The sequence below is a fragment of the Passer domesticus genome, chromosome 5 (assembly GCF_036417665.1).
Source record: "Passer domesticus isolate bPasDom1 chromosome 5, bPasDom1.hap1, whole genome shotgun sequence".
Taxonomy (NCBI): Eukaryota; Metazoa; Chordata; class Aves; order Passeriformes; family Passeridae; genus Passer; species Passer domesticus.
Window position 1 is genome coordinate 12669540 of NC_087478.1, and position 18396 is coordinate 12687935.

The window sequence follows — 18396 nt, forward strand, 5'->3', positions numbered from 1 at the left end:
GCACAACCTTGCTTTGCTTTGTGTCTGTCCTGCACAGGTGGACACCAAACCCAGCCAGAGCTCTCTGATCCCATGGGGATCTCATAGGCCCCAGGACACTGCTCGTGGAGGCTGCAGTGGGTATTCCTGCAGAAAATGAACACTCCTGACCCTGAGCAAGTAAGCAGGGCTGGAGGAGCCAGGGAGGAAACCAGGGCAGGCCCTGGGAGGTGTGTTATTGTTCTGATGCACTACAGGCAATCCCTAAATACAGCATACATTTGCATTTGAGCTGCTCTGAACCTGCACAGGCTCCTCTCCCAGAGGGGTTTGTTGAGCCTCCATGGGCTGTCAGGTCCTGGCTGGAGCAGTGTCTGGGGATGGCTGAGAGAAGAGGCCTGGGCTGTCCCCAGGGTGATGGCCACCCTGCTTCTCCTGTGACTTTACCTGCACAGATCCCACTTCTCATCTGGGTCTGTGTTTTCTGCAGCCAAATATTTCCAACATATTCTTTACCTAAAGACATTCTTTTTCATCATTAGCTATTGCAGTAGAAACTAGGATTTGGCCAGCAGCAGGTCCTGCTCAAAGCTAAAAGGAGAAGGAGATCCAAAGTGGAGAGATTGTCCTTAACATTGCAATTCAGAGCTTTATACTAGCTGGTAGTAAAAAGGGAATGAAATTGGGTTGGTGTTTTTTCTTTTGTGATTTTATTTTTCCAGGTCTGTTGAATAAAGAAAACCATCATCATGCAATGTTAATTCCTCCAAGGAATTAGTACAACACTGCATTTGGTTTTGCAAACTCAAATAATATATAACCACCAGGTAATTAACTATGTGGATTAGAAACTGGTTCTTTCATTGATCTCAAAATACTGATCATTGCAGGTCACCAATGAGCAAGACCACATTTAGCAGGGATGCCACAGGACGGGGATCTCTTTGCCACAATTTGTTTGCTCATTGGTGACCTAGACAATGACATAAACCTGTCACTGATAAATCAGGGGTAATAAAGAGGGACAAAGACAGGTTATTGTTATGCAAACCTGACTTGCCTGATCACAGTCCCGTGACATCCACTGGCAGGTAGCCAAATACCAACTTACACAACACCAGAGACAGACATGCAGTGTCTTGGCAAGAAGCAGTTCAGAGCCAGAGCTGGGAGTAACCATAGATTATCATTTCAGCTTAAGCTGCCAGTCAGCTGGTGGCTGAAAAGGCTGCTTACACAACCCTTTGATGTGTAAAATGAAGGTATCAGAAAGAAACAGAGCAAGTATGGTCGAGGTACCCAGAGTTTATGAAAGATCACAGATCATGAACAATCACTAATCAAATGTCCTTAGTATTTATGGTTATTTCCTTCTATAGTTAGAATATATACACATCTGTAAACATCTGTTTATTCATATATAGATAGATTTGCATCTTTGTGTGTAGAAATTGTACATATGTACAGATGTGTATGTGATGCCTATACAATAAGTATTATATAAAATATCAACTGCCAGTGCTCACTTGATGCATGACAAAGGCACCCACATTGGAGCTACTGGTTCCAGTACATCCTTTTTTCAGGTATAGAGGTGACCAGGTTTATACATCTGTCTTTTTTGGACATGAAGATGATGCTTGTGGTTTTAAAACAAATGGCTCTTCGCTCACAAGTATTCTGGAATCTGGTTTAATCCTGAGTCCCTTGCTGAACAGAATTCTTTTAGAGTCCAAGGATGAGCACTGTGCAAACCACGTTATCTTTGCCTCTAGCCCACAGTGCTTGGTGGGGCTGTCTCTGTTATTACCTCCAGCTTTCCTGTTCATGCAAGTCCCTGACAGGCATCACCAGGTGAAGCCTCCCATAGGTTGGTCTGTTCCTGATAATTGTCCCTCTTTAATTCAAACCTGAAGAACAGATTTGTCCCAATGGCTCACTGCTTCTGTTTTCCCAAGATACCCCACTGCAGAATCTTGTGCCATTCACCATCAAGCCCTGTACTGCAAAAGGACAAAGACAGCATGAGAGCAAGAATCCACTTCACAAACTTCCCTGAGCTGTCTGGAGTTGGATTTTCCAATTTTTCAAAGGACTTTTGATCTTGGACGAAGGCACAGAAAGACTAAGGGAGAAATTACAGTAGAAAGACTGAATTTAAGCTCTTGAGGCAGATTCTGATTGATAAATGCAAGAGAAAGTTACTTTCTTTGAAGTCCTTTGAAGGAGTCAATAGGTGTGTGGATATAACCTACTTTAATTCAAAAAAGGCATTCAACAAGATTTATAATAAAGTTTTCAAGGAAGCTAAGAAGTTTTGAGACACGAGCAGAGGTCCTTACATGTACACAACATTGATCAAAGAAAATAATAGGAAGTTACTCAGCTTTCTCAGAGAGTGAAACTCCACTTGGCAATCTGTGCTGGAGCTCCAGCTGCTCAACATGTTAAGCAATGTGGAGAAGGGGGGTGAGGAGGTGACAGCTTGCTGGAGGTGCTGAGTCATGCACAGTAATAAAGGTGGGAGCTGATTGTGAAGAATTGCAAAAGGACTTTACGAAACACTGTGAATGTAAATGATAATAGGAGATGAAGTTTGGCATAAACCAATGTGCACAGGAGAAAATAATCCTGACCTTGCATAAAGTGACATGTTATGATTCATCTACTACCTCTTAAACAGAAAATCCTGGTGTTATAAAAAATAGCTTAATAAAAAGGTCAGTACAAAGTGCAGAAGCACTAAAAGCAAACCAAACCAAACCCTGGCAATTCAAATTCCAGGCAAGGACAGAGAATGTGACACAGAAAGTTATGCCATTGTAGGAAAATGACACATGGGTGATTAATGGTAGTGGTACTTCCCAAATTCCATGTGTTTTAAGAGAGAAGTGGATAGAGAAAGTCATTTTGGAAAGAACCAGAGGCCTTAGCTGACTTGCCTCGATTGCCCTGCCTTTGCTGTGGTCTTATAGCAACCATCCCAGTGACAGCACTTGTGTCTAATCAACTGACTTGGGAAGGAATTATTATTTACAGTCACACCACAACCCCCAGAGTCCTCCCTCCTCTTGTGCTGGGTTACAGCACACCACATCTTCAATAACCATATGGGTTCTTGGCTCAAGACGCCTTTGGGCAGGACTCTGTTGTAACAGAGAAGAAAGAACTGAAACTCTTCCCAGGTCTTGCCTAATCCACAATGGGCTGTGAAAGACAGACCAGGGACTTACCATGAGGGCTCTCTTCCAACAAAACAGCCATGGGAATAGTCTGCACAGCTATAACCAGAGCTGGAGCTGAACTAGGCTCAGCAAACCCACCTTTGGTGTTTGGATGGCAGTGGGACAGGTTATTTCACCCAGTGTTGGACTTCCCCAGCAGACACAAGACCCAGGACTGTGGTCAAGAACTCAAGAACTTTATCTGGCTACTCCACGTGCCAGTGCAGCCCCTGTCTGATGGGATTTCCTGTGGATAACCCACGTGGGACATGGGTGAGACTGGACTGTCAAGAAGCACCTGCAGAGACCAGGCTAAGGTGCTTGAGTATTGAGCAGTGCTGATGACTATAGAAGTTCTAAATGCATGTTTCAGTATAGGGCTTTTACATGGAAACCAGTTTTCAAGAGAACATATCTTTATTTTTGCGATTCCTGTCTGTTAACACTTTCATGGTCACAACTTGGACACAAAAGGTAACAAAGGGTCACCTTTCTCTGATCTTAATGCATGAATCTATTTGCTTTTATTTGAAGGTGCAACAACTGCAAAACCTTGTACAGAGGTGAAATAATTATTTTTCTCTTCTGGAGACTTACAGAAGTAATAAAAACAAATAATGGTCTTCAAGCAGCAGTGCTGGAGGTGAGGCTACAAAACTCACAGTGTGGGGGAAAAACAGGAGCTTTATGGAGTTTGTCACTGGCATTTGCTCTAAATAGATACAAGGCTTGAAAAAATGGATTAAGGTTAGACTGGGGCACATTAACAGACCACTGCTTTGTAATCACAGGGGCCTGGCAACACTTTGTTTTGGTTGAACAGACTCAGTGTTTTCACAGCAGATTACAGGATAGACTTGAACCTGCTCAGCTGGGACAGAAATGGCAGGAGGCAGCCCCACCAGAGGGAGATTATTGCCATGCTCTGACTGACCTTTCTGTGACTTACAGACATACCTCTACCCAAAGCCATTTCACCCAGATTATCCTCTTAAATTGTTGGGGTGTGTCATCCTTCTGACACATCCAACCACGAGCTGCCATTCCTTATGCTTAAAATAGGGTGGCATCTTTTGGAATAGGGAAAACTTCCTTGAAAGTGAAGAGCACACCAGCCTTGTTCTTTACCAGGAAGATGAGGAAAGCATATCCCAAAGGCTGAAGAAAACAGCTCATTTCTTCTCTTGTTTGCAGGAAAGGGAATTAAGCTTGAGGATGAAGAGATAAGGTTCAGAGTCCAAGCAGTTTGTTTGACACATGTATTACTTATATTAATATTTTCATGATAAGAGTATTCAGACATTATAAAACAAGTTTCCTAGAAGAGATGATGTGGAAGCTTTAAACAGCTACATTAATAACCAAAATTAATGACAAAGAAATAAAAATGTCCAGCCCTCAGAACCTTCCATGCATCCTTTATGTACCCACTTTAATTTCTTATGTACTGCAATTATGTGAGGATTCTGAAGCCATTTTCAGCAATTTATAATTACCTGGCTATATGCAGTATGTTTACTTGACGTGAGCATTGGATCAACTACCAAGAATCAGATCCTCAGATCTAACAAGTTATCAATGAAGCATAAATACATATACTAAAAATTAGAGTATGCTCATGCAAATTTATCCAGTGATCCTGTGAAATATCTTGGATTGATTTCAATATAAACTAAACTGCTGGGGAAAAAAAGGAGTTATACAACCCAAATTCACTGATTTTTTTTTTCTCAATGGTAAACAATAAATTTGCCCTTGAAGTGAGAAGAGCTGTGTAAGAGGGAAGTAAAAACCTTGCTAGAGGCTTGATGGCTCCCCATCTGTCTTTAAAAGACCTCTGCTCCAGCCACAAGCAGGAGAGAAGACTGCCATTCTGGTGCCAGGAAACCTCACCATAACTTGAAAATTCTAGAAATTCTGTTCAAAAAGCAATTAGGAGTACTCATGCAAAGATTAGTAAGGAGATTATATGGAACAAAATATGTTACTTGAGAAGAATCCTTCTGACTTCACTCATGTATCTTTTGGATTGCTCTGGATTGTATTACACCAGACATCAGGGTACCTTTCAACAAAATATGGTGCCACAGGAAAATACTTTTTGGAAATAATCTATTGCTAAGTGCTTTTCAACCCTTTTGAGTAATTAAAACCAAATGTCTTTCTGTGAAGGGTGTTTTAAAATCATTACCAAGATCAGCTGTGCTGCTAGTGAAACAGGAAACCCCCCCAAGAACATGACAGCCATGGTTAGCAACTGTGATTTTAGTAAGCATGACCTTACAAAGCATCTTTAATCTCATTATTTCTTTATCACCTGGTAATTTAGAAGGCATGTGGTTCTCCACATAAGAATTCACCTTATGTGATGAATTCATCAGGTTTCAACCTCATTCATCAGGTTTAAGAGGATGATCTCTCACTCAGATGTTTACAAATTTGATGGAGATGTGCACCTACAGGACCCTGATGGGACTCGGGGAAACCCAGACATTTCCAGGCAGAAATGCAATTACCATTGTACCAATGCACCCTCACAGTCCCTGCCTCAAGCAGCTCAGCACAGAACTACATATATATTTTATATATATATATAAATATATAAATATAAAATATATATGTATATATAATATATAAATACACACACACATATATATATACAGTCACAGCTATATTGTCAAAGTGAGGAAAAGTACAGAAGGGTTTGTGTGGGGTTTGTCCTCATCCTGACACTGTTTCCAGTATGGAGAGTATCTGCTCCCACCACAGGATATTGGATCACCCTGCAGTCTAATTTACCTGTGCTGAGCTGCAATAGCTTCAAAAAAATCAGGAGCTGGTAATATCTAGGCCTGTCTCAACCATGACTTCTCTTCCAACCCATGTCTTACCTTCCCCACTAATCCAGTGCCAGGGAAAGCAGCAGGCAACAAGCTCCATTTTGTCAGTATGCTATCAAATGTTAATTGTTACAGTAGGATTGGAGGACATAAATAAGGCTCTTCCTGCGAGTCCCCTGCCTTCTGCACAGGCCAAGGCCTGGAATTTCCCTGCTGATTTCCTGCAGGTGACCTGGGAGCCACCACCCACTCAGGGCTGGTGAGTGACTTGACTTGCTCAAAGGCTGACAGGAGTGAGGAAATCAGCAGTGCTGGAGCTCGTGGGTTTTAACCCCATGGAAAGGAGGCAGAGGAGCCTGCCTGGCACTTGGGCTGTGTGTGCTGATGGTAAATCACAGAACAGAACCTTTAAATTCAATCATTATTGTGGGCTACAGGAGGCCCTTTCTACAGCAAGAGCTGAAGGGACCAGCAGCAAACAGTGACAGCATTACAGGAGGTGCCTCATCCACCTTACTGACACATTCCTGCTGCCACCCTACTGCTGCAGCTTACAGCCATGCAGGAATTAAAGTGTAACTTCTAGTTCCAAAAATCCTGTCCAAAGGACTCTCTCTGCTACAGAGCTGATGTTGTTTTTCACAGTACTGCAGCGAACTGAAGGATGCCACACTGATGGTTAATTCGCCTTTAGACAAGCATTCTAGTGACTTTAAAGTTGAAATAATGAAACTTTATTTAAGAAAGGATTATGTCAAATATAGAGGATAATTTCTTGCATCAAACTCAAACCCAAGAGCTTTACTTTTCAACACAGACAAAATGATGAAGCATAGATGCACTCACACACACTCACACACAAAAAAAAGGGGGGAGGAAAAAAAGCTCCAATCCCCAAAACCACACACACCCCAAACAAGAAAAAAAGGGCTCATTTTGCTTTCTGTTCTCTAGAATTGAGCTGGTTTAAGCCCAGCTGTCTGGGAGGCAGCTGAGCAGCTCTCCTTGAAGGAACACAATGCCAGCACAGCCCTGCTCTGGCCTGTTTGGCAACAAAGAGCACAGGATACATCTGATGCCCAACATCAGAACTTTAAGACACAGTCAGATGGCTATGATTTTCACTGCCAGAACTAAACTTTATTTCCATGTGTATTACATACTGGTATTTGATGCCAAGTACATTAAAATTACTTTAACAGAGGATTTAAGTGAGGAATACTTATTCTTCACTAAACAAGAAGGAATGTAAAAACCTATAAGAAAAGAACTGTTTAAGCTTTGTTTTGATTTTGGCAAATCAAACAGTTAAGTACTCTTCTGTTCTCTCCTCAGATCTTTCAAAGTACCAAAAAAGTATCTTTTTTTTTTTAATAACCATGCAGCTGAAGAAAAAAAATAGTCTTACAAAATCCATTTCTTACTCTAAATATGGTTACAAATCAGAGTATTAAACACAAAATTCCCAATTCCTATTTTTAAATACAAATACTGTATTATATTATGAAATGGGGATAATTAAAATATATCAATGACTACAAATCTAGTAATTTAAAGCAAACAAACATGCTGTTTGCTTTCATGTGGAAGAATTAGGATATTGTATGGTTCAAGCACTGCAGTAATTTCTGTCAACCCCTCGATGCCCAGAATGTCAAACTTGCAAACACAGAGAGACAAGTGTTCAGGTCAGAATAGCACCAGGTGTTTTTCTTTTTTCCCCCCCTTTTAAAGTTATTAACATTTAATAAAATGAGTGACGTTACAACTTTCTGAAAGTGACATGCACAAGTAGAGAATTTGCTTTGTGTTTCCAACTAATAAGCTGAAAAGTTTTAGACAATACTGAACAATTACAATGTATTTCATGGTACACATGAAAACAGTGCTTCCACAGTATATCCTCAGTTCTCAAGTACAAAAATATCAGTTATGGGTAGTCAATAGTTATCAAAATTTTTATTGGTACAGAATGAAAGCAGCATTTACTTTATTGTTTTTTAAACCATACATCATAAAATTCCCAAGTACACATGTGGAGGAGTGAAATAGGCTCTGTACTATTTACCTGCTACTGATCCTAAGTCCAGATTGAAAATCTTTCCGGGCCAAAACCAAACAATATAATTAATATCTAAGGGAAGGCAGTTCCTCAGTGTCAAAGGTCAGCATTTAGTTTTACTAAAACACTATTCTTGAAACAATACATCACTTAAATGTATAATTACATACACTACAAGTGAAAAAAACAGGTTTTTATTAACAAGAACTATTTAGACTGGGCATAAACATCTTAACCACAAACCCTGGAAATATTATGGATGCCTTGATGTGGCCCTTTTTGGTGAGAGAGTAAGAACAATGAAGTATGGCTTTTCAATCTTCCTTTAAAAGCATGTTTTATAAAACTTTGTAGGCTTAAATTATCTTAGGCTTTAACATTTTCCAGTAACATCATCTACTAATTAGAAGCATTAATAACATCAGTATATTAAGCAATTGGGTGATAGATGATCACCAGCAGAACAGGAACTGTTTGCTTTTGCTGTTGTTTTTTGTCTTTAAGTTAGGGAGGTACTTTTCTAGTGAGAGCCATCCTACAGTACTATCAAATATTTCAGAGGTTACTACATAGCTTCTCAAATAAAATCCTCAACAGTTTCATTTTCCAGCAGATACTTATAGCAAGCATATGCAGAGAGCAAATACAATCAAGTGCAGACAGTTCAAAAGTATCTCTCAAACACATTGTTTTACAGTTACCCTCTGCAAAATAAAAGCCCCTCCTCACCCCAAAAGGATGTGGTGAGAAGGGGAAACAGGTCTGCCATTCATGTAGGAGTTTGGCTAGCATAGTTTTATTAAAGTTGTTAACAAAAATAGTTAAACATTTTTACAATTTAACATCCAGTCTGAGAAAAGGCAAATCAATGAAAAAAATACAAAAAAGTAAAAAAGTGCACTACCCAGTCCAGTATTTTGCTTTAAATTCATGTCACTTACAGTATATGAAAAATAAACCCAGAAGTGTAATTACTTTAAAATACACCGCTTCTGTATTTTACACATATATTCTATAGTGGAAGAGGAGATCTCTTAAAAACTTTACTCTTAAAATATTGAGGTGCATATACCAAGTGGGATAGACTTGGCAAGTTAAGTTGCAGTAGAGAATCCTTTCAAATTTGGCATTTCACTTACATACCTTACTGTGCCAGCAAGGTCAGTAATACCTAAACCTTCTAAAAAGAACAGTAATTTTGTTTAATGCAGATTTACTAATACAGACAACTACAAGAAATGGTGAGGTCAGCAACTCTATGGGATCTTGAGATACGAGTCCTGATTTAGTTGTCAAATGGAACAATGTCACAACAAACTTTTAAGGCCATGTTTTATTTGCTGATTAATGGACAAAAGGCAATGGATTCCCCCCCCCCACTGAATATTTTCTTGAAAGTCTGTGCTCATAAAAATTATGAAAACTTGGAAAGACTTAATTATTGAAACTTTAAATATATTTTACACAATCTTGTTTGTACAAAAATACAAGTTAAATATAAACATAAAGCAATCATGATAATTTTATGTAAATCCATTTTGTGATATTCTGTTATATATAAAAAAGTTTTGCAGCTCTGTCTCATTTGTGAAAAGATCAATACCAGATTGAATCACTACTGGCAAAGGGCCCTAAAAAGCACACTTCAGCATTAAATATGTTTTACAAGTTAAGTACCATTTCCTGATTTCATCTTCTAAAGACTGGCAAAAGATAGGGCAGTATGTCCATAAACCAACAAATAATTTGGCTACAATGTCATAAAACACAAACACACAATCTGTACAATAAAACAGTAGCTATGCAGTACGAACTAGTTACACACACATACACAGACATGGAATGGAACTTAGTGAGATGTCGTTTGTAATTCACTGTTCTTCAGCCTGGCATTTTGTCTTACTTCATCAAATGAATATGACTTCGTTACCTTTCCATTCTTAAATACAGTGTGGAGCAGATCCTGCAAGAAACACCACTATTTTAGCAAGAGTGGTCTGGCAAACACAGGTTACACAAACTCCAAAGCAAGCACACAAACCCAGCCTGAAAAGGCTGGAACTTCAGACTGTCAAGATACTAAATCTTGACAGCTTTTTCTGACACCTTTCACTAATGGTTACACAGAAGAAAGGGCTTGGGTCATCCTGTGCACAGACAGCAGCTTTGTGCTGACCAGTCCCCTGAGTGTGGTATCTGCACCTGGCCAAAGCAAAACACACACTCAATACACCTTGCTAGAGCTGTTTGTAAGAAAGGTGACACACAACCAGTCAAATACAATTCAATTACAGAGGTTTAAATGAAGTATTTTTTTCCTCTAGGGAAAAAAAAAAAAAAAAGGAAAGAAAAAAAAAAAATCTTTCCTCAAAAGTCAGCACAGCAGCAACACTGAGCAGCCACTGCATTTGGTGACCTACTGCAAGGACCTGTGGCTTTAGAGAAATGGGCCCAAAGAAGGGTACATTTCCCTGTCATTTCCAGGGAGTCCCAGAACTGGTACCACAGCAATGACCCGCTAATTTCCTGGGACCAAAACTTTTTTAATGAATAATTTCACCTGACAAAAATGAAGGGACAACATATTGCCTAATTTCAGAGCCAAAGTCTCGTAGTTTGTGCTGAAGAGATTTCTCACCATTAGGTCCTCCCCTCTCTACATACGTATGAAAATTCATAATTAACATATGTACAGGAATATGTGCATAGAAAAAAGTTTCAAATTTACATAAGGTCTTTGTGTGTAAATCAGGTTTTTTCATCTTGAAATTTCTCAGAGATCTAACTTTTAGGCTTACAGTTATGTAAAGCAGTGTGCCTAGCAGTACAAAACCAGCTTCTGTATACCAGAAAACCTTTGACTTCTAAAAGCAGAAGTGCAATTTGACAACTTATTTTCAGTCCTCTGAATTTGGGAAGAGACTCAACATGCAGTTTAATGATTCACTGTTGGACGCTGAAACACAAGACATATCACATTGAAAGCCTGAGATTGGCATAAAGTTTGTGCTTATTTCATAGAAATAGCATTCCTTTTGCAATTGTAAAGAATTCACAGGGAAACTGAATTCCTGGTTAAAATGTACATCTTTAAAAACTGTGGAACTACTCTGTGTACAGAGCACAAACTCCTGAAGGAACTATTAAAAAAATCTCAGTGAGGAAGTAGAAACACATTTTAGTTCCAGCTGAATTAAAGTTACACTCTTGCTAAAGAAGTTACAGCTGTTCTACCTCCAGCTGGGGTCACTACTCAAATTGTGCAACATTGGCCAAACAAAATTACCTGGCCAGTATATATTCTGCAACACTGAGACTTGAGTTTTGGGAAAAGTAGTAATGTTATTGTGTTTATGAAGACAAAAAAAGGACAAAGATCTGTAATTGTAAAGCCTGAACATTCTACTGTGATTCTAACATTCTGCTGTTACTGAGGTAATTTTTGAGGTAATAAGATGGAAGTTGAACAAAATGACAGATCAGAAATAACTTCTGAAATTAAGTTATAATCTGCTATTTCTCAGTCTATTTTTGCATGAAGAGTGATACAATAGATTTTGGAAGTTCATACCTGTCCATACTCTTCGAGATCTCCCTTGCCTTCCTCAAGTGTCACATACTCTCCAGCAGGTGTCCTATGCAACGACAGCCGTCCTTTCTTTGACCTTTTGTTGGGATCGGCTACAGGATCTTTGAAGACATTTATCTAAAATGAAGAGGATTTTTTTAGGAGGAAAGGGCTTTGTGGGACCTAATGCAGATGGTGGTAACGTAACAGGAAATGTCAAACAGGTTTTCAAATGGGGAGGCCTCTCCAGAAAGCAGAGTGGTAGAAGTTGTACAGAGACATACCCCAAGGCCGTTGGTCACCACGTAACTACACTTGAAGGAACAGTTTAAGAGGTCTCTGGTTAGTTTCTGCAACAAAGCTCCACCAGATCCAAAGGCAATATTCTCAATACTCCATTTATTCTTCTTCATTCCCTCCACAATCTAATAAGAAAAAGAAAATTATGATGGAGAATACTTTTAGGCCATGCCATTTTCCCATAAAAATATTATACTACTTTAACAAGATGCTTTTACAGACAATTAAGCCAACTAACATTCAGTTTCCAGGAGATGTATGTATTAATTTGGTCAGTACTTGGGACATTGTTTGCATTTTTATTTACAGCTCCAGCGTGGAACTGGAAAGCTTTTGCTGTAACACAATTACCAGGCCAGCACATATACTTCCCAAACTGGGAAGAGTGGCACAGTGAGGCAATGCCCAGAGAAACAGAGCTCTAAAGAAAATAAGAGACTTCATGGGAGTATTTCAGAGCCTTCCAATTTCTCAGAATTATGGAAAGACCTGGAAGCAGAGCCTGTATCCTGAAACAATGCAGCCATCCTGCTCACCTCCAGAAAGTTATTACCCTCTCTGCCCAATGACTTGAACAGAGCAATTCTCTTGAAAATCTCATTGAACTTGCTGATCTTACTCTAGACAAAGATGGGAAATGAAAATACACAAAACTGCTCACAGAGTTTGCTTTGCCACCTTCTCCAGGAGGTACAGCTCAATGTGAACTGTGCTGCTATCAACAGTGGAAGCAAAAATCACTGCATCATTTCCCTCCACCCGGATTCTGCCCTGACAAATGTGACATCCTCCAGCCTGGAGTAATGGGTGCTCATTTAGTCATGCTCATAAAGGGCCAGGACTTGTTTCCCTAATCTGTTACTCTTATGACAGCCTGAAATGATGGTTACAGCCCCAGAACAGGAGTCCAAACTCTCTTCTCCTAACATTTACTATCAAAAGCAGGTGAGAAAACCAGAGTGGGTGAGACAGCAAAGTACCATCCATCTAGAAAAACAGGAAGATGAGAAGCAGAATGGAAGAACATTTCAAAAATCAGCATAGTCATAAATCTGGTAATATTTTGGGCAATCTTAGTGTCCTGCATCAAGAAAAAATGCCAGAGTAACACTGAACAGAACTGTTTCAGGAGCTACTGATGTCAAGCTGCTTTTTTAATGGACAGCTAAGGCTCAAAAGAGGGGAGAAAAAAACAGAAAACACAATTCCAGTTTCATACTGTAACAAACTGGTAGTGTAAACAGAAGAGCACACTGGTATTTAGTTTATGCACTTAGTCACATGCAGACTACCTTCACAGATACTCTCAGTCTGAATGCCTGACAGAGCCAGTCAACAGGACACATGGACAGCAGAGTCCATGCCCTTCTCAGGGCATGCTGGGAACACCTTCCCACTACACAGATTCCCTGTCACACCTTCCCTGTCACAGATCTCCCCAGGAGAAATCTTATCAGTGAGTTTCCATCATTCCAGTGGTACCAACTTACTCAGACTCACTCAGCAAGCCAAGCAAAATTAATCTCAAGCTCTACTACCATGACTTCTACTGAAGAGAGCCCTCTGAAAGCTTTGAATCTTGAACAAATGCCCTCTTAAATACAGGACAGTCCTGTGGATTTTAGCAGTAGGCATCATACCTTCTCAGTGACCAAGAGCAGAAGCTGTCTTTATTTTCAGTGATTACACTCTCCTGGAAGCAGTTAAAAGAGGTACTCAGGAAAGATAAACAAGTGAAATTAAATTCTCCTTTATGTACCTAAAAGTAACTAAAGCTGACAAAGGAAGGGTAAGAAATGGTACTTTGTACACCTTCTACTTGAGAACAAAGCACAGAGGTGCCATAAGAAATGAGATTTAACTGGGCCTGGATATGGACTCTACTTATCTGTCTTTTAAGAGTAAATACAGGTAAGCTCCACGTGGCCTCTGGCTGTGTCCAGACCCTGAGCAAGCCTGCAGCTGTGTGAACTGCTGGCCCAGCCTGAGCCAGTGCTCTGCTCTCCTCACCGTGCAGTTGCAAAGGCAGGAATGACACTGAACTCACCTGAGCACACCTGCAAGGTAAGAACTGCCTGGTACAAACAACACCCTACACCAAGGCCCGTGAGGCTGAGGCAATGTTAATTGCTACCTGCAGGTTAACAGATGTTAGTGCCAGCACAGCATAGCTGGGCCGTGGCTGCCTAGCCCTGTGCCTGGTGAGAAGAAAGGTGAACCCCCTCTCAGCTCGTGTTCTGCTCTCATTTACAGATGGTTTGTTCATCTCATGCTACAGACACACTCCTCACTTATTCTGGGTGATGAACTGGCTTCTAGCTTTCCACTCTCTCAAGGGACTTGCTTACTTAGACTGATCTTTGTCTGGTGAGGAGGGGAAGGGAAATCCAGACTAAGGTGAAAGACAGCTCTGACTGTACCAGTGACCCACAGCCAAGGCCCAGATATTACTATTACTGCCTTATTTATGGAGAAGAGATGGCAAACAACAGTGGTAATAGGGAAGAATAAAAGGAAGAGATCTGAAACAACTGAAGCCCGCCCCCAAAGGAAACCAATACAGAAGAATTTTTTGCTTCATACTTTCAAACCTATACAGGGAGAACAATTCAGGTGTCAAGGTTTCCACCAGCTTCCTCTGACCATTATGAGCATGATTAATACATGAACTGTGACTCCAGATTAGAGGATTTATTTTGTATAAAAATTTAAAGACATCTGGAAATTGAATGTTCAAAGAAAATCCTTTGAAAGTGTAGTATATTGTGGAGTTAGCAGATTGGAATGATTTTTAAAAGTGAAAATGCAAAGAAAGTCAAAAAAGTTTCCTTACCTGTTCTACCAGCATCCCCTATTAAAACAAAGAATTTTAAAATCCAGTTTATACTCTGAGTTGTTTTCTATATTGTTGTTTCAGCTACTTTGGATAGCTAAATCAGACTATTGGTCATTACCCATTTTAGACTTTCCTACTGTACCCATTACCTTTCATCTGATCTGTAACAATAATTCATGCCTAGAATTGAAAGCTGATATAGATTATTTGGAATAAAATCTTGCACAGGCTACAAGAGGGGCAAAAAAGATGGCCACAGTGATACATTTGTATTTATTCATGTAAACGCCTTTTGGAAAACAATTAATTATTGTGTTGGTCCAGTTTTGGTGGGTTGTTTTATTTTGGGTTTTGTTTGTTGTTTTAGGGATTTTTTTAATGTTATGCTATTATCCAATCTTCTACAAGTCAGCATGGTAAAACCTGGGGTTTGCTGACATAAAAGGATTAAGAGATTCACAATATTTAAATAAAACTAAAATTAGGTTGCAATATCATGGTCATTTTGCTCCAACCTAATTTGCTGCTGTCAGATGAGAAATGTCACTTTCCTTCCTGCCCCTTTCTCCCAGCTCAAAACAAGTCTGTTTTCTTCTGCATAGTGCTGGTGAGTATTAGCCCCTTTCTGGGGTGCAATTTAATTCACTAAACCACAAAAGTGGCTTAGCCCAAAGTCTCCTTTTGGCTAAGTTAGTTTGCTGCTACATGTGTGGTCTAAACTGTTTTAATGACCAGTGGTTCAATGACATGAGGCCCAGCAAGATTTGAGTCAGGAAGAAATGAGAAGATGCCACTGGGCAGCAGTAATCTGCCTGCTCTGTATATCTTGGGGAACTGGATCTTCTGCTCTTTTATTGCATGTTACAGGTAGATATAATCAATTGCAGCTCCATAAGGAAAATATATAAACAGGCAGATTACCTGAACAAAGGATTGCTTATTCTGCCTCCCATCCTCTCCCATTAACTGTTGCAATTGTTTTACTGCTCTATTAAGAGGTTAGAGAGCACAGTATTTTTCACTCTAGTACAAAGATTTTTAAATACTTGCTTTAATATTCAATTAGAATCAATGCTATATGACATCTTTCAATTTTGTCCAGTATAACTTAGAAAAAGAGTTCCTCACAAGAGAGAATAGTCCAGTTTCTGTCCTCCCACAATTCATGAAAATCTTTCCTAACATACTTTCCTAACACAGGCATGAGCTCTGTTAGATCATTGTTCAGAACAAGCAGAAATGTTTTTCTTCTGTGTGGGTTTTGCTCTCTTTAACAGAGTGTCTTCCCCTGCTATGTAATGATTAGACTCTGTTTCCAGCTATTAACCTCTCATGCTTGTGTTATGTTAAGCATATTAGCATAGTTATACATTCTCAAAGAGCCACATGGGACAAAAAAAAATAGAATAGAATTTACTTTAAAGGCTGTTGGGGGGAAAAACTGCGAGCATGACTGCACTACAGTTGGTCTATCAGATTACAATCTCAGTATTAACTGCTCTCTAGGGATCTGAGTGACAAATCTGAGTTCTGTCATTGAGGTTCACATCATGTGCCCACGTTAGACATGCAGATGGCTTCAGACTAATTAAAACCCAAAGCTGATACCTCCCTTGCTCATGGTTTTAAGAAGAAGCAAAAGTCAGCTTTGTTGAGAAGAACCTAAAGATGTGTCTGTCTAGAAAGCTAAGACAAGTGTCAATGAAGTCAAGTAAAATTAATCTTAATTCAACTTATTTCTGGTTTTGAACTCTAATACAGCTGAAGATGAAAGACTCAGGACAAACCAGACAAAGTCAAATGCTCTTCCTCTTCCATGCCCTTTGTCATCTGTAGTTACTGCAGTTTATACCTTTATAGCCATATTGTATTACCCAGTATCTACCTCTAGTCAATAGTGGTGAATTTATGACTTATTTCAAGTGTGCAGAATTTAGTGAATAATTTATGTCTTGGAAAAATTGCAATTTTGACTCAGACTATAGCCTAATCTTTTACACATATTTTCAGGTTTTTCAACTAATCCTTAGTCCACTAGTTGCTTGATAAAGGAATTCGCTTTCCTTACCCTAGGTTTTAAAAAGTCTCCTTCAAAACTACATGATCAATATGTCAACAAGCAGACTTCAGATGGTACACAACTAACTAATGAGCCAAACCAGTTAATTACTACTACTGCTGCAGCACAGTGATCATGCAGTGTGCCTTAGACATCAATGAAATGACCAAACACTGCCAGATTTTGATCTCAATGAGACTTGACAAGCATGGTGAAAGCAAACAAAAGGAGACACAGTGGAAAGAGAAGGTTTACAACAGGGGGATTAGAAAATGCCTTTTAGGGGTTTTTATGCATCTTAATAATTTCCTGTGGAGTATTAATGAATTTGTTTTATGCATTATGATATCATTGCCAGTGTCTGGAATGAAGGGCAAGGGCGGGGTCAGCAGTCTCTGCTGCAACATCTGACTAGTTGTAACAGAGTCCAGATTAAATATCAACCTTTTCAGTGTCACCCTGACACATGAACAGATCTCCTACCTCTTGCAATGTGTTGATATCCACACCATCCCCTTGAATAACTCTGAGATACGGTGGCAACAACTTATAGCCTTTTGAATTCTCTGTAATGGGAAACCTCTTCCCCAAGATCTCCAAGACCTATTGGAAAGGGAAAGAAGATTGTTTCTTTATTGGAATGGCAGGTTTTTATTTTTGAACTATTTCCACATTTGTGTCATGCTTTTTCCAAAAAATTAAAATAAGTCCATAAATATACCCACATAAACCTGCTCTAAATCTATCCACAGACACAATAAAAGCATGCCAGCCATTGTGGTGGAAGCAGTCACAGACAATATGGTCTTTAAGAAGTTGCACCCAAGAGCTAATGAGAATCATGCTTCCCCTCCTTCTCCCTTTGCTTGATGTGACTTTCTGCCATTAAATGTGTCAGCTGAAGATTCTGCTCTTCTTTTGACCTCCCTTAAGATGGTGGATGAGGCTTTCAGTTTTTTACGATTTTGTAAGCCATAAATATTTAAAATGAAACACTTCAGCTAGGAGATTTTCCTATCAGCTCTGATAAAGATAATTCAGAGTTCCTATTTGTGATATGCCACTTATCCCAAAGGAAAAAAAAAAGTGTTAAATCTGTATAGATCTAATTTGATAGATGTAACTAATATATATATATTAATAACAATGTAACTAACATTGCCCTTACCTTCTTACTTGGACAGTGCTGACAGTTACTCAAATTCAGAGGTATCAACAGCTTTTATTATGAAACTGAAACAATCATTATGCTTCTACAAAGCAATGAGGCAAGAAGCATTTTTCAATGTGGAGTCAGTGCCACTGACTTAAATGCACATCTTATAAAAGAGAGAAGAGGGCTACACATGTATTTATAGCACAAAATCATGAATTACATTAACATGGGATGCCAAGATACCTAAACTTAGTAATAAGAATTGTTATTGACCTGGCATTTACTAGCACTGAAGTGGTTTCCCATTGCATTTGTTAAGTGATAAAAGTTTCTCTTCATAAAAGCATTCCAACATCACTACATCAGCAAAAA

General features: G+C 39.3%; 1 protein-coding gene across 2 annotated transcripts in view; it reads right to left on the reverse strand.

Annotated features, from left to right (window-relative positions):
• Positions 1-7987: 7987 nt before the first annotated feature.
• The window catches only part of NAMPT (nicotinamide phosphoribosyltransferase), a 29972-nt gene continuing 19563 nt past the window's right edge, over positions 7988-18396 (reverse strand). The window contains exons 8-12 of one of the 2 annotated variants that reach the window (XM_064422013.1): positions 17352-17471; positions 14807-14824; positions 11958-12098; positions 11677-11811; positions 9421-10068 (exon numbers count right to left, since the gene is read on the reverse strand). In XM_064422013.1, coding sequence (XP_064278083.1) covers positions 9955-10068; positions 11677-11811; positions 11958-12098; positions 14807-14824; positions 17352-17471 — 528 coding nt within the window. In that variant the 3' untranslated portion in view covers positions 9421-9954. Of the gene's footprint in view, positions 10069-11676; positions 11812-11957; positions 12099-14806; positions 14825-17351; positions 17472-18396 lie in introns of both variants that reach the window. The other variant, XM_064422014.1, reaches the window with a different exon arrangement.